This window comes from Gopherus flavomarginatus, chromosome 4, assembly GCF_025201925.1.
Source record: "Gopherus flavomarginatus isolate rGopFla2 chromosome 4, rGopFla2.mat.asm, whole genome shotgun sequence".
Classification (NCBI taxonomy): domain Eukaryota; kingdom Metazoa; phylum Chordata; order Testudines; family Testudinidae; genus Gopherus; species Gopherus flavomarginatus.
Genome location: NC_066620.1, coordinates 3,115,046 through 3,131,788, shown reverse-complemented (window position 1 = coordinate 3,131,788; position 16,743 = coordinate 3,115,046). Strand labels below are relative to the sequence as shown.

At 52.0% G+C, this 16,743-nt stretch overlaps 1 protein-coding gene across 3 annotated transcripts in view; it reads right to left on the bottom strand.

Moving 5' to 3' along the window:
• PPP2R5D (protein phosphatase 2 regulatory subunit B'delta) overlaps window positions 1–14,640 on the bottom strand; it is a 41,408-nt gene extending 26,768 nt beyond the window's left edge. For 2 of the 3 annotated variants that reach the window (XM_050951211.1, XM_050951213.1), the window contains exons 1-3: window positions 14,529–14,640; window positions 12,185–12,274; window positions 1,539–1,734 (exon numbers count right to left, since the gene is read on the bottom strand). In XM_050951211.1, coding sequence (XP_050807168.1) covers window positions 1,539–1,734; window positions 12,185–12,274; window positions 14,529–14,555 — 313 coding nt within the window. In that variant the 5' untranslated portion in view covers window positions 14,556–14,640. The remainder of the gene's footprint in view (window positions 1–1,538; window positions 1,735–12,184; window positions 12,275–14,528) is intronic. The other variant, XM_050951212.1, reaches the window with a different exon arrangement.
• Window positions 14,641–16,743: the final 2,103 nt, after the last annotated feature.

The window sequence follows — 16,743 nt, the reverse complement described above, 5'->3', positions numbered from 1 at the left end:
GTGCTGTTATCCCCATTATACAGATGGTGAACTGAGGCAGGCAGACAGACTAAGGCTTTGTCTACACTGGAAAGTGTTACCAGTTATACAGATCTAGTTACACATACACACACAGGACACTCTTATTCTAGTATACGAGTGGCTTCCCAAGGAAAGTAATTTAAACTGAAAAGAGGCTCTCTTACATTGCAATAAGAGTGTCCACATGCGGGCTCATTTACCACAGTCTGTGCAGCTTTCACCTCCTCTTAGGATATGTCTACACAGCTATCAAGGGCCATGACTGCAACTCATGTAGACACACTGAGCTAGCTTTAAATCTAGCTAGCTGTGGGACTGCCACGGGCTATCCCCATGACTACATGACCAGGGTTCTGGCAGGCTTGGCCAGCCTATGCTGAAGCACGCACTGCCACGACTTCACTGCTCTGGTCCCCGAGCTAGCTAGACTAAAGCCAGCTCAGTATATCCACTCAAGCCACAATCATCCCCTGGGATTGCAACATAGACACGGCCTGTGATAGTGCCATGTCACGGCATAAACTGAACTCGCCTCTTACTTGCGTCTGTGTTCTTCTGAGAACATGCGACTAGTGGCTGCGAGGCAGCAAGCAGGAAATAGAAGGCAGGTCCCTGCCCCTCAATAAGCAGAGAGATCTGGAGAGTACAACAGACCGCTGCAGGGTGAGGGGTGCGCAAGAGATAGCCCCTGTGGTCTGGATGGGATCTACACTGGGGTTCTCAGTTGAAAGGGAGTGAGAAAGCAGGTGAGCCAGGCTGGGAAGCAGCTCTGGAGGAACAGCCAAGTAGAACGTGGAGGCTGGTGTGAATGGCCCCTTTGCTGCACAGGGGCTCAGGTCTGGACCGCAGGGTAGAGGTAGGATTTAGACTCTCCCACTCCTCAGCTGCACCATCTTTGGAGGGGGAATGTAGATAAGCCCCACAGTCAAGGGGAGGAGGTCTGTAAACCCCTAGGAGCAAGGGGATGTGCTCTAAGCATCTGGGAGAAGTCTGAGGGCGCACACTGATGCTAAAGAGAGGGCTGTGGTTGAACCTGCTGGAGCCTAGCCGGCTGGGAGAACACTCCCGGGGTTCCTTCTGCTTCCTCTGAACAGGGAGGGCTCAGAGGGCTGTAGGGCTCAGCTACTGCCTATCACACTGACCAGTATTGTCTCATTGTTTGCTTGTACTTCCCATCTGTCTACACCCATTTGTCGTCTCTGGTCCTGGGGCAGAGGCTGTCTTTTGGTTCTGTGTTTGTGCAGCGCCTAGCACAGGTAGGGGCCTAAGCTACCCTATCACCAGAGGGGCAATGGGGCAGCACAAGGACACCGTGACACAGCTGCAGCCAGACAGCAATGGGCACTGCAGGTACTATGACACTATGGTGCTGCAGACATCAAGGCTAGCATGACTATTATTGAGCTGTCTCCAAAGCGACCGCTGAACTGTGGCTGTTCTGCCTGAAGAAGGTTTCCAGTGAGCCAGGCAGACCTGAGACTTAGCCATATGCACTCCCAGATCCGCCATGTCATTACCTTTGAGGGCAGGGAGCTTTTGCAGTTCCCTGTTTTTGCTCAGGTTGAAGCGGGAGGAGCTGTGCCGTCGCTCTTTCTTTACAATCTGGGGTCCTCCGGAGTACTTGATCTTATTCAGCTGCGTTGGCGGGGGCGTGCTGTTACTGGGGCGCTTATTGGAAGTCGGGGGTGGCGGCGGCTGCTGCTGCTGCTGGACCTGATACGGGAGATCAAGAAGAGACTAGGACAACCCAGAGCCCCAGATCTCAGCTCCAGCAACCTGATCCACAAGCATGTGCTGGGCTATAGTTTCACAGGCTGTTTACCAAGACTAGACACCGTCAGCCTCTTCTTGAACTGAAGAAATCTAGCAGCTCGAATTATGGGGAAAAAACAGGGGGGCCTAGACAACAACTCAGAGCAGGGTCCAGCAATCATGCCATGTATGTGTGTCCACCTGTGTTGAATATCCCTCTTGCTATCTGCCGCTGGGAACATTCAGTCGATAATTCTAATCTTGGTGTGTTTCTTCTTCCCTTAACATTTCCATGTCTAATTTTAAAGTGGGCATGTCCTACTTTTCCAATTAATCTATTCTGAATTCATTTAGAAAATAAAGCGTTCAAGCTGTCCCATACTGAACTGCAGGCAGAGCTACAGTCACAGATTAATTTTGGCAGTATTCACGATCTGGAGGATGCCTCTTTCTGACATTCCTTTGTACACTTCCAGCAGTAAAATCCAAGCTAGCAGTGTAAATTGCAGGGGGGGGGGGGAGGAGCCAGAAACCAAACTGTGCTACCCCCTGCACTATATCAAACCTGACTTGTCATCAATAGCTAACTTTCTTCTGTCTCCTCTCCCTGTCTCCATAAACTACTGTCCCTCATCCCCCCACCATCCAGCAGGGTGTGGGTTATTTCCGTTCTGAACCATCCACATTTTTTACATCACAAAACAAACGTGGATGAGTGCAATGGGTTTCCCATCCTGATGGAAACTCAGGCCCAGATTTTCCAAGAGCCAGTGCCCAACCTCTACCACTGAAGCACCTAAGGGAAGGGACCAGTTTTTCCAAAGAGCTCAGAACTCAGGAGCTCTCAATGGGACTCTGGACACTTCACTTAAGAGATTATTGTTTTGGACAATCTGTCCCACTGTGGTCCAGATTCTGCCCTCATTTACACTCACCTGACCCTGGAATGCGTTTTCCCCATTTTCCTGTGCCTGAAAACTCTTCCTCACCTGAGTATTGCCACTGATTGGAGGGAGGGGACTAGGTGGATAAGGACTACTTGTGTCAGCACAAGTCTGCCTCTGATTTCACTCCGACCCTAACCTCAGGTTCTTATGCTGACGCCCTAACTGCATAAAGGCAACCATCTGGCAGCCCTTACAGTGTGTGTGGAGTGCTTTCCCTCACTGCCTTGCTCCCAACACTGGGCTCGCCACCCACACCCTCCCAGACTGACCCCAGCCCAGGTGAGCCAGGAGGAAGGAGGGCACAGACAGGGATTGGTCCCCTGCAGGACGACAGGGCTCCACTCGAGGGGGGACCAAACAATTCCACTCCAGGGAGAGTAGGGGCCTCAGGGTCGGTGCTCCGCATGCGGAGTGGGGGGAGGTCGGGGTGTCAGGGATACAAGAGGAAAGGGCGGGTGCTCTGCATGGGGAGAGGGGGAGGTCAGGGTGTCAGGTCTAGAAGGGGGAAAGGGTGGGTGCCCTGCATGGGGAGAGGAGGAAGGTCGGGGTGTCAGGGATGGAAGCTGGCAGAGTGGGGTGCTCTGCATAGGAAGCAGGGGAAGGTCAGGGTGTCAGGGATACAAGGGAGAAGGATGGGTGCTCTACATGGGGAGCAGGGGGAGATCAAGGGTCAGGGCTAGAAGGGGGCAGGGTGGGTGCTCTGCATGGGAAGCAGGGGAAGGTCAGGGTGTCAGGGATACAAGGGGCAGGGTGAGGTTGGGGTGTCAGGGCTGGAAGGGGGCAGGGTCAGTGCTCTGCGTGGGGAGAGGGGGAAGGTCGGCGTGTCAGGGCTAGAAGGGGGCAGGGAGAAGTTGGGGTGTCAGGGATACAAGGGGGAAGGGTGGGTGCCCTGCATGGGGAGCGATGGGACCAGCCGGGTCCAGGCTGGGAAGAGGGGTCCTGGCCATTCGTGTCTCTCCCCCCAGATGCTGCTGCTCTCAAGTCTCAGCCTGTTCATGGCAGTTCCTATTTTCTCCCTGGCCCAATCCCAGGCACTGCAGTGGCCACTCCAGCTCCTCTGCGTCCCACTCACAACAGCCACTCAGCCCTGCCCAGCCTGAGTCACAGGCCTGGCCCTGGCAGCGCCTGCTCCGGGGCCAGAGACACAGTGTGACATGCGGTAAATGGCGCACTTTACTGGGAACACCCGTGAGAGGGTGGCCAAAACACCTCCCGGCCACCTGTGCCGTTGAAGAAACAAGTGAGGTAGCCCCTAAACACTGCAAAGCCAGCCCAGGCCCCCCAGAATTCGAGCACTGAGCTCTCTCTGTTGCCCCTGCTCCTGAGCACATCCTACAAACCCCTGCGTCCCTCCCTTCCAGTCTGCTGGACTTACAGCACCTGTGCAAAGTAAATAAAACTGCTCGCTGGGTGTGTCCAGACGTCCCACGGGATCGCAGTCTCTGCTGCAGAGCTCCCAGACTAGGTTTGTGTCTGTTGTATCTTGTCAGAAAGGGGGAACAAGAACTTCCTGTGCCACCAGCAGCAACCACCCAGCCATTGCCAGAGCCCTGTGTGCATGACAGCACAGGGAACCCCTGAGAACCGTGAGATAGTAGCTGGGGAGACTGAGTGAAGGGACATGGAGAAGGAGCCCAAAAGGTGGTACAGAGCTGCCTGGATACCAAGGCAAATGCTCCAGAGACAGAATGGGATGGATACTGGGTCAGTCTAAAACCCGGTTTGCTCTGCTCCTTTGTTGTGAGAGCAAAGTAACTGCCCCCCACCCCCGTACAGCAGCCGTTCCTCCATGCTGTGCGGTCATTGCCTACTCAGCCTCCCTTCCATCGCTCTGCCCGACCCCGCCTCATCTCAGACACTGTCTCTTCCGCAGCCTCACTCTTTGTGCCTTCTTCCACCGCCAGCCTCGCAACTGAGAGTCTCCCTCTGTGCAAGCCAGCTGTACTCCCCTCTCCATCTTCCGCCCCCTACTCCTCTAGGGGCTGCTGGAAGCGCCTAGGGACATAACAGCTGGAATTAGGGGTGCAGGTGCACCCCCTGGCTAGCAGTGGTTTCCATCATATCCAGGGTTTAGAGTTTGGTTCAATGGCTCTCAGCACCCCCACTCTACACATTGTTCCAGTCCCCCGCTAGGGAGGCGCCAGGCTATCTATTGTATTTACCCAGCACTACATCACATGCAATAGCACCAGAGGATGCGCCAGGATGAGGAGCTGCTACACGAGCCTCAGCCCATCACTCCTCCACCCCACCAAATCTCCATCACATCACTACTGCCTCTCCTGAGAGCCCCTGTTCCCCGAACCCCCAGTAAGCCACCCCCTCCCTGATGCCCAGAGGCGCTGCCCAGCATGGGGACTCAAGGGCAGAGGGTGTAAGGCAGGCCAGGTTGGATGTGGGGCATCCCACCATTAATCTCTTTCCACACTGAAGTTAAAGTCTGCATGCGTGGGAGCAAGGGATGGAAAACAGGAGATTCCTGAAGTCGACAGGGGTCTTTGGAACTCCACCAGGGACACAACCCTGGAGACTGGTCTGCCGGGGACACCTACGCGATGAGCACAGGCCTGCTGTGAACTTGCCACTGCACTCTCATACATTGAGGGCTGTCTGGCGATGCCCAGAGCACAGCTGTCCAAGCAGCTCTCACACAGCACAGAGCAGATGTGCATGGTGCTGTCCATGCAGAGAAAGGCTCAGCTCAGAAATGGTGTGGCAAGTCTTTTTCAGTCTTGTTTCTTTGGTGAATTAATGTCAAAAGACCTTTCAAGAGTGAGTTTCAGAGGGGGTAGCCTGGGAGAAAGAGCAAGGATACCCCATTTTCACAGTTCAGCCAGGAGAAGGGAGGATACAAAGGGGGCAGGTATCCAAGAAGTTTGCGGGGAGCAATGAAGCAGGAGGAAATGTGAGCAGACGCAGGACTAGGTGGAGTTGTGCAGAATAGGGACCACAAGTTTGCGTGGAAGGAGAAAGGAAACTAAGTAAGGGATCTGGAAGGAGACGGAGGATTGACATGACCAGAGCAGTGGGACGTCAGCACTGTAGGTGGAAAGCAGGAGCAGTAACAGGAGTGGGAAATGACCAGGGCATGAAATCTCTTAGAACCAGGCTGGAAAGGATGGGTTTTAGGAGAGATTCCCGAGTGAGGGCTGGCAACCTAGATACAGGGAGAGGAGAGGTGGGTGATAGAGGAAGTGCTGAGTGCTGGAGAAGGGACAAGGGGAACAAAGAAGAGCTAACAGTGGGACATCAAGGGAGATATTTTGGAGGCACTTGGATGCAAGGCTGAACAAGGAAGATCTGAGAGTCATCGGGGCAAAGGCAGTAACTGACCTCCCTTCTCCTATAGCAGATGAAGTCCGAGGAATAAGATGTAGAAGGAAGAGAGACATGGCGAAGACCCTGAAAGAACAATTGCAGAGCCAGGAATCAACTGCACCCTCCAGAAGCTTGGAGCAAAGGGGAGGAGGCAGATGAGGTGCAGGTAGGGGGAAACAGGTCAAAGGAAGGTTTGGAGACCAGGGCACACCTGACTGCTCAAGAAAACAAATCCTACGAGAGAGGGAGGAATGGGTGTGGGAGGCGGTGGGAGTAGCAGAAGGGAAGGATGCACAGAGAACATGAAAGAAGATCCAAGGTTAGAGAGCCCCTTGAAGATTGAGCCTGAGGGAGGGACAGATGCCAGGCGGGCACACAGCACAAGCTGGCTGGACTTCCTGACAATGCCAGTGTGTTGCAGGGCAGAGGTAAACCAGCAGCAGAGAAGAGATGATCCACGCAAGGCGCAGGAGGTGTTCAGTAAGGAAAGGCCGAGCCATTTAGCAAGGAAGAGGGCATAGAACAGAGGTCTCGCCAAAGAGGCCTTCCCACGCACTCGTAGCCGACACACGGGTTGAGTGGGCAGGGAAAGAATTACTGAGCAGGATGTTCATTTAGGCCAGTGGCTGCTCACAAGACACCAGCACTTCCCCGTCACTCCTACCTGCTAAATCACACTTCAAGTCAGCAGAAATGTTACTTTCCTAACAAATTTCCACATAGGCCATTGCGGTAGCTGTCTCAGCGGCTGCTTGTTTGCCTGTGGGGGGTAAGCTGGCCCACCTAATGATGAAGGTCGGAGATGAGACATTAGCAAGAGCTGCTATGAAGCTATTGGGGATGTTATTCCAGTTCAAGGCTATTCCTGAATATTGATCTGTCATTTGATGCCTTAGGCCACTGACTCCATTTGGCAGGATTTCCACTGGATGCTTCCTAGAGTCCCAAAGTTCAGTTCTCCCCGTGACTATTCAGCCCTTGGAATATCCTTAGCAACCGACAGGTTTGGTCAAACATCGCTAAGGAACTTCAAAACAAGGGAGCTCTCCAAGCTACTGTATGCCCTTCACACAGGGCAGAAGAAAAGGCAGAGTCTCCATACGACGGGCCAGCCTGAGGGAGAGACGTTACAGCCAGAGACAAGGAGGAACACAAATGGCCTTAAACCTGGAAACACTCTGTGGGACGCAGGACAGGAAACAATACTTTCAAAATAAATCTGAAACCGACGGGATCTCCCGTCTCCTGGTCCCCCTTCTCACATGGAGAGGCGACAGGGAACTCTACTAGCTCAGAACACGCTGCATCTGAACAGGGTCTGGCTGCAGTCACTTCATTAGGAGCCTGGGAAGGGCCTTGCTGCTTTACCTCTCCTGCTTTTGAAGAGCCTTGAATAGCTGCTGTAGAGGGAGGGAAGTGCTGCGTAAAGTTTCAACAGCTGGGGAGTCAAAAGAATAGCAAAGATCTGCTGGCTAGAGACAAGCCCAACAGAGAAACCCTGGTAACACACAGAACTCCTCTCTGCACAGGGAGGGGCTCTGTACACTCCCAGCTCAGTCTAGGGATGGGGGGTTGATAGTTATTCCTTCACACTGCTGTGCTCTGAAAGATTTTAGTGGAAACCAGCACCAGGCGGACTTCTTACTCTCATCACGCACTGCCCGTGGTAGGTGTGTTGTCCCACAGGTTTGCTGGCAGAGCCAGCCCGTCGGGGTCCCACACCCACTCCTGACTAGGCCAGGCGGGAAATGCAAACTCAGAAGACGATTCTGCATTTTCTTCTAAAGAGTTTCTAGCCTTGAAAATGCAGCAGATATAAATGGATCACTGAAGCTGAAAGCTTGTCACTTAATGCACAGATATGTCCACCTTAAAAACCCTTCTCTCCAGATTAACACTGCTCAGCCGCTGGCTGGTCTCTGAGAAGAATGAGGCTGGGCACTCACCTCCTAGCTGGATAAGACAGACTTAGATGCCTTTACACTACACCAAGGCAAGACAGCTCAGGGAGGTGGCTACGCTACACTATTCCCCTCTGAAGGCTGCTTTAAAAACTAACATCAACGTTTGACTCTCAGTGAGTGTGGAAGCTACCTCCTCCCAGCACAGCCCCCTTGCTCAGGCCCAGAGGACATGCTAGTCATTACCAAAGCTCAGGTCAGGTTCTCCACTCTCACTCCTCCTCTCACAGACTCTTCCTCCCCATAGCCAGACTCTCCCTCCTCTCCTCCTCCTCCCTGGGAGGGCTTCATGTGTCCACAGATAAGCCCCAGGTTCTTGAACTACACTTCATCCTGGACTCCCAGAGCCTGCGTGTCATTCTCCCACACACACCCTTGAGCTCACAGGCTCCCCTCTCCGTGCACTCACATACGCCAGCCACTCCTATTTGCGGCTGAATGCTCACTTCGCTGCCTCACCCTTTGGTATGCAATCCTGCCTCACGGTTTTCTCAAGCTCCTAAACTCACCGGGCTTTTCAGCCCAGATTTGCTGTCAGCCCCTTCTTTGCTGACTCTTCTCCTCCAGCCCCTGGAGCCGATACATACAAGTGTCTCTTCTACTGCCTTAAGCCAACTGTCTCTATTAAAATCCACCTCCCACACCTGAAGTAACCCTAGTTCAATCAGCTGCAGACCTCCCAGTGTACTGCAGTGACAAGTCCCATAGAAATGCCTCTGAAGTGCATGAGACAGCAACTCAAAGAACAACAGGCATGTCCCTGAGCCCCATGAGTTGGGAATCTCATCCTTGCCTCTCCTGAGCCACTTTCCAGGCTGCAGAGCAACTTCTCCATCCTCCCTCTCTTCCAATGCGCTGGCAAGCCTCCCTCCCTCTTCCAGGCCATTAACTCTCTTCCACCCACCCACCTCACCTGTCCCTCTCAGTCTCTCTCTGGCTAGAGGTGAGTAACTCTCCTCCTCCTCATCATTCCCCCAGCTAATACTGAAACGATTTGCAGCAGCATCTCCTCCCCCAAGATCTACACTGACATCTTCTCCCCTCATCATCCAGCCCCTAAAGGAAAACACTTCCCCAGCGGTCCCTTTCTCCCCCATCTCCCCAGATTTACTCCTGAGATTCCTAGCACTGGTAACTTCTCTTTTGGAGCAAAGTAGGCACCTTAAAAGCCCCGTGCCTAGCTACTAAGTGCTGCTGCCACTTGACCGTTGACATTTTCACCTTAGCTCAGTGACCTCTTGACCGGGTAGAAATGAATGTACATCTTATAGGAACTAATCCTGCATCCTTTTGCTCTCTCCCAGCACTGGCATTGCTGAGTGTTTGCATATGGATTTAAAGGTTTCCCCTCTCCAGTACAGATTCATGATTGGCTTGCATGGTATTTTTATTTGCTTATTCACGACAGCAGAAATCACCACTGGCTTACAGCACAGGCATTAAAGTGCTGAAACTAAGGGCTTAGTGCAGGTTCCCAAGCCTGCTGCCCAGCCCCTCACCTGCCTCACCCTCCTGTAGACCTGCCAAAATTCACAGGGGGAAGTCCCAATCTGCTGCACCTGTAAAGTCTGCCAGAGCAGGGCATCTCTGCGGAGAGCCTTAGCCCGTTGGGAAAATGCTTTGTTCTGGAAGCAGAATCTGAAACTCTGTTTGAGAGGCAAGTTTGGCTGCAAGACGCCTGCTTCTTCCTGCGATGTGGTGGGAGGGAACAGGGAGACATGCTGGAGCAGGGTTGCCCCTTGCTCTATACAATACGCATTTAAATGTCTATTGGTCACTTCAAAACAGGAAAATTCTCCTGCCCCCGCCAACTCCCCTGGTCCCCCAAAGGAACCAAAACTTCTCTTAAGAAATGCACCTGAGCAACTTCACCTCTCTCAAAGCAATCAGTGAAACTATGAAATCCTCAGTTAGGGCAACATTCGAATCCAGTCCAACTTCAGCCCACATACCTTACCCCTTAAAAATATCCATGGACGCTTCACTAACCCAAGCTCCCTTTTGCCTTCCACTAAAAGGATGACACACAATGCACATCTCTTGTTCCATTCACCAACTAATCCATCCTCCAAATATTCAGATAGTAACAGCATGTGATGGACTGCTGACTTACAAGTATGTCTGCTGATAGTTCTGTATGAATGTTTCTGAGCATTATGGTTAGTCACTTTGTTTCCTGGAAAAATTTAATCCAAATTAAGAAAAAAGACAGTTACTTGTCAAGAGACATACTCATCCATTCCATAACAGAGTGGTCTGCCACTAAGGGTAAGAGAGCACAAGAGGAAAAACAGTCTTGAACAGAGCCTTACAGGTAACCCTAATGGGAAAGGAGGAGAAGCACATTGCAAAGCACATCGCATCGCCAAAGGAGAGCTGACATTCTACCTCAACAGAGAACGGGGTGGTTGTGCGGGGCTTGGGGTTTGTTTTGTCAGGGTTTTTTAAACCATTCTAGGTTTTTTCTACATCCGTAGCAATCAAAAGTATTTGCCATTTTGGGTCAATGAGGAAAGCTTGCAAGTGATGCTCTTTATACCCTCATACTGCATCACTTGGGTCCTAGGAATACAGCACAACAGCTTCTCACCAGCCTGACTGGGGAACTGCCCAATATTAATTTGGTTGCTTCAGATTGTTGTTGGCTACCTTTGTGTTTGAAGACACGAGACAGGTTCTTCTGTACAGCACTGTGGGATCCAAGGATCAAGACAGCTGTACAAGAGGCAACGACTACTCACATGGCTGGTGGTGGTGTCCCCTTGCTTCCTTCTAGCCCAAAGGAACTAAAGTGGGAAATTGTTTTTAAAACCATACACCAATAGAGGGGAAAATCCAGCATGGGAAAGGAGTGGGGACAAACAGGCTGAGACTAAAATGGAATGGAGACCATGGATCACTAAACTGGAGTCCCCAAGGCAAACTACTCCAGCTTCAGACTCTGTTTCAATTACACCTTCGTTTAGGCATAAGCTCTTACACTGGCTTTTCAGAAGGAGCAACTACTATCAGTAGAGATGTTGCTTGGGCCGTTTATACATTTAATGTGTTTATCTTTGGGGATAGGGGGGCTTATAAATGACTACTCTGCTTTGATGAGACACAGCCCCACTGAATTGCTGCCTTTTTACCCTTCCTCCCCTCTAACTTTACACACATCAACAACCTCTAATTCCCAGGCTAGAGCTATAGTGAAACACATTCCAATTTCTCAAGGACAGCACATAGCGAAGACTTAAGCACACAGTCTCCTCATCAGACTGTACTAGACTGGGATGGAAGTGGGGAGTCTTGCCTGAAAAACTAAATTAATGGAAAAAATAAGCATGCCTCCTTAGATGGCAAGTAAAATGCTTTCTGGAGGCTGGGTTTCTGTTTCCAGAGCCCAAGACAACCACGCTGTTTGAACACTGAATGAGCTCAATCTTACCAAAACATTTATATGTGCCTGAGTTCCTGCTAATTTCCGGAAAAACTGTGTGTTAATATGCAACATCATTTGTTGTAGCAAGTTACTCTGTATTGACACTACTCCAGATGTGTCTTTCTTGGCAGCATCAGCGCCCATGGCAAAGGATGCTCTGAGTAGCACTTTTAATATAGAACGTGTGGTTGCATATGTTAGCTCTTCCTCTGCTGACAGTAAGGATGTTACAACAGTGAGAAACTCAAACTTTCTCTAGTACCTTCTCCGTATCTCACAAATTCACCACTTTTCTCCCCATGCTTAATTGAACTCCGATGTCAATTTATCCCAGTGCTTGCCTCTTCCTCCCAAGCAAACTGCAGGCTCTCTTCTACCACTCAGTTCACCTCTCAATAACATTTTGGACCATACCAGGAAAACTTCTGTTCCATTCAGGCTTCCTTCTTCCTGCTAGCTATGTCTTCTCCTCTCCATTCTCCTTGCTCTCAGTGCAGGCTTCACTGTTGTATTCTGGCCTATCTAACTGCGCTCCCCTTCAAGTCTCTATTTCTATGGAATGCCACATGGTTCAGTTCTCACCCTCCGTCTTTTCCAACTACCTCAATCAGCCTCTCTCTACCTTTGACATTAAGTACCACGCTTAAGCACATTAAGTTCCTTATTCTGCAAAGCTATTGAAGAGACAATTTGAAAGAAAGATGCCATACAAAACGAGAGGAGCTGTACAGGTGTGATGCTTTGCAAGATGAATGCCTTACCTCCTCTGAATTCTCTGCCCCACCATCCTTCCCACCACCACTGCTGCCGCTGCTGGCCTTTGTGGTGCTTTTAGCAGATTTTGGAGGCTCCTGGAACGAGGAGAGAGCATATTCAGTTGCAGTGGGCTCGGAAAAGATTTAATTTCATTCAGTTAGTCACAAGCTTCTGTGGGCTTGGCTACACTACCCCACTGTTCAGACTACAGGGGTGAAAACAGCAGTGTCTTGTGCACCAAAGTGCTGCCCTATAAATCCCCTGCAGGAACTTTGCGGGCGCAAGCTAAAAGGTTCCTAGTTCACATTAACACAGTCCTCTTCAAACAGGGCTACATTAATGCAAACTAGGAACCTTTTAATTTGTACCTGCTGCATCCACACGGAAGAGCTATAGCGCAGTACTTCAGTGCACAAGGCACCCCCACAGTCTGAACTGCAGGACAGTGTAGACATTGCTTATATCTTTCACAGACTGTCATGGAGACACCATCCCAGCAATAATCCATGCATGTCTCTTAAAATGGGGGCTTCCCAGAGATGCTTCCTCCCCTTCACACTGGAGAACTCTGCAACCAGCTAAGGCTGGAGCATCCCAACTCTCCAACTACTACATACGTCATATCCTCTTCCCAGCCAGTCTGACTCGGTAACCCACCCTCTGCAATGTGGAAAGCTGGCTGTTAACCTCCCGAACAGAATCAGGCTACAAGAATGCATTCACACTCCTAAAGATTCACCCAGTGGACCTGGGGCCTGTCCATGGCTTGAGGGGGAATGCAATGCCAGGAGAGGACAGCAGCTGGGGAACTAGTTTAGCTGGTTACAGCACAAACGTTGCTGATGCAATATGTGGCTAAAACACCAGGCCCACAAGAGGGCATCTGACAGCAAAAAAGGTGCAAAGAATTAGCCAACACAGGACTCACAAAGAGGTTGTAATTAAGCCATGAGGTGACCAGGTACAATGGGAAGGGAAGGGACTGAAGAGTGTTTGTGAGGGAAGAAACATAGAGGCTTTGGGTGGGGGGTTGTGGGGGGCAGAACGACAGGAAAAGAGCTGGGAGAGCTGGGGATGGAAAGAAGTGGGAGAAAAGGGAAGTAGGAGAGAGAAGCCAGAGCCAGATGAACAACAGCCGTGCAGCAGCCAGAAAAGTGAGCGAGGCTAGTGCACCCACAGGATGGGCTTAGAGAGCAGCACTCTAGCCTACTGCCTGCAGACACCTGTGCATCACGCATGGGCAGTGTTTTCATTGTGTGTGGCCAGTCTGTGCTGTGGTCCATCGCAACATGTGTACCAGATGCATCAGGTATGCACAGGCCATGGCAGCATGTTCTAGGTGGGTTTCTGCACCATGACCTAGAGAGCACAGTGTGGGTGAAACGAGCCTGGGTTGTGGCAACACATTCACCAAACATGTCCTGCCCACACGTCCTTGCTATGGCACTGCATGCAATGCTGCAGACCAGTTAGTGCCTGAGCCTGGTCACCACTAGCATCGAGGCCACGTGTGTTTGCACCATGCAGTGATTTCACCATGCCACTGGAGCCGTCATGTCTTTTTGTGCCAAACATGCCTGGGCTGTATCAGAGTTTGCAGGCAGCTGCAGATTCATACCTGCACTGCAGCCCTGTGGCCCCTCATGCTCACACCACAGTGATACGCTACTGAACATGTAACCCTATCTGGGACACTGCTGCCCTTCCCCCTGCACCACGGCACCTTGTTACTGACCCCCTACTGGGGCAGCACTGCCGGACCCACTGCCTCCCACCCTCTCTTCCCCGTGCACTATAGCCTCCAGGCCTCTTTACCCCATAGACCCCTCTGCCCCAGCTCCCTCCACCCCTGGCACCTCCACTCACCTGCCCCATAGCCCCCTCCGCCCACCTACCCCATAGCCCCCCACACCCCCAGCCCCCTCCACCCTGGCACCTCCACCCACTTGCCCCATAGCCTCCCCCAGCCCCATAGCCCCCTCCACCCTGGCACCTCCACTCACCTGCCCCATAGCCCCCTCCGCCCACCTACCCCATAGCCCCCCACACCCCCAGCCCCCTCCACCCTGGCACCTCCACCCACCTGCCCCATAGCCCCCTCCACCCTGGCACCTCCACCCACCTGCCCCATAGCCCCCAGCCCTATAGCCCTGCTCCAACCCCCATTCGCCACAGCCCGCTCCGGGCTCCAGACCACGGCCCCCACCGCCCCCGGGGGCTGCAGCCCAGGCCCAGGCCCAGGCCCGCCCTTTTCCCTGTCCCGGCGGGAGGCGAGGCGGGACGGGGCGGGGCCGGGACGGGGGGGTGCGGGCCGCAGGGGGGCTGGGGGGAGGGAGCCGCCGGCCCCACCTTCTCCTTCTTCAGCTTGTAGGGCATCCCGGCTCCGCTCGGCCCGCTCGCCGCCGCCGCCTCAGCCGGGCCCTGCCGCCTCCCCGGCCCAAACCTGCCTAGCAACAGCCTCGCCGGCCGCACCTCACTGGCCAGCGCCGCCAGCACGGAATTTCCTCATTGGTCGCCAGCCGCGCTACCTACGCCAGCAGTAACCGCGACCGATTGGCTGGAGCGCGGCCCCGCCCCCAGTGGGCTCGTCATCGGCCCGTCCTGTGCCCGGCGCCGGAAGGGGCGGGGCCGTAGCAAGGAGAAAGGCCCAAGGCAGCCAGTCACTCCGCCCAGGCAGGGTCACGTGGCGCAAAGGGAGGCGGTGCCCGGCCGCGCCGCCTAGCGGGCGGGAGAGGAACAGATCTGTGGCTGGGCCCTCGGGGCAGGGGACTGGCTCTCCCAGTGGCAGGGACAGACCTCCAGGCGCCTGGCCGAGCGCAGCCCCGGCCTAGTCTGCCCGCCAGGCCTGAGTGACCACACTGCCTACACTAGGGGCTCCCCCTCCTCGTGGGGCCAGGCTGAGTCCACGCCCGTGGCTAGGTCACTGTCACTGCGTCGCTCCGGGAGGTGGATTTTCCCACCGTTATCCCTACATACGATACCTTGGTAGTGCCGATGGGCTCAGCTGCCGCCAGTGTGGGGTTGTGAGCCAGCAGCTTTACGTGACTTATACCTTGGGGCTACAGGATCACAGGCCTCCGTGTTTACCTTGAGCAGCTAATGTGTGAAACCTACAGCTGGCCTTGTCCACGCTAGGATTGTCATGTATGTTAGCCAACACTTGTTCGAAACTCACCTTTTCCCTAGAATTGTCATCCACATCAGGGAGCCTCCCTCAAGACTGGCTGGGTAACCTCACCTACCTTTATTCTGAATCAGATACATTTTGACCTGTTTTTATTGCTGTAAGAGGACACCTTTACATGTCCATTTAGCTGCCCAGCAATGTCCGTCACAAGCAGGATTGCACTGGTAGTCTCCTGCTGCGTGAACGAAAGGTGTTTTTTTTAAACCATGTATTAACTAATACCAGTACAATCCTAGTGAAGACAAGGCAGTTGTGACTTTAACACACATTAGCAGATTGAGGTAAAGACTAGGATTGAGGTAAAGACCTGCTAACATGTTAAAGCTACAACTGCCAGTACAGTCACCTGCCAAAAACCCACACCTGTCCAATCTTTTTTAATATTAATATTTGATAGACATGCCTAGTGTGTTATTGATTTAATAAAATCACCAGAAACAACATGTTGTGGGAAGTGTAAAGATGCTCACTTTGTAATATGGTAACACCCTGTTAAACTGCAAGAGCTCATGATTATGTTACAGGATAATGTTTCTCTAAACAAAAGTTCATTTTTATTTAGATTGGTTAAAATTTCCTAAATAAATAAAGAGTAAAACAAGCAAACCACAAAACCTACCACTGGCTTGAATTCTCTAGGATTTTTCCATGTGTCAATTACCACGTTAGCTAGATGCAGTAAAATCTTAACTTTTTTCCCTAGTGAAGATAGGATCTTTATATCTTGAGAGGGAGTTTGATGTCCATGGAATGTTCGGGATATGAGTTGGTTGTCAGGATTACGGATCATATAAGCTTCCTGATGGAAAGGCAGGCAGCACCAAATTATTCAGGAATTCTAGGCCATAAAGAAATATCCATTGCATGCAACACAGCATCTGATCATGCAGATCTGTAGGAATGCTTTAATTCAGGTGTCGCTGCTGTTCAGCACTAAAGACACAGCAACAACTGCTCAATTCATTAAAATATTTTATAATAAAAAAACTATTTTCTGTGTGAGTTCACTGGAGAGCATAGTGATTGTCTAGTTTCACTCACATAGTGTGCCCCTGAATTAACTCAAACAGAAAAAGTGATAAAAGACAAAAACACCCTGTCACTCATGGGAGAACACTTTTCACAAAGATATTGCCTCACCCACCCTGTCTCTTGTCACATGCATTGAACAGGGAGGGAATGGAAGTGTCTGGGATGGGTTTAGATGGAGACTGTGAGGCTGAGGGAATGTAGGGGCAGAAAAGGAGAGTATGAGGCTGGCTGACTGAAGAGAAGGGAGGGAAAATATTCTGGAGGGGAGTAACAGAGCCACTCCCTCCCCCCTTATATCTTTGTGGGTTAATGAGTGCCCTGTCTCAGGGAATCAGCAGAACCCAC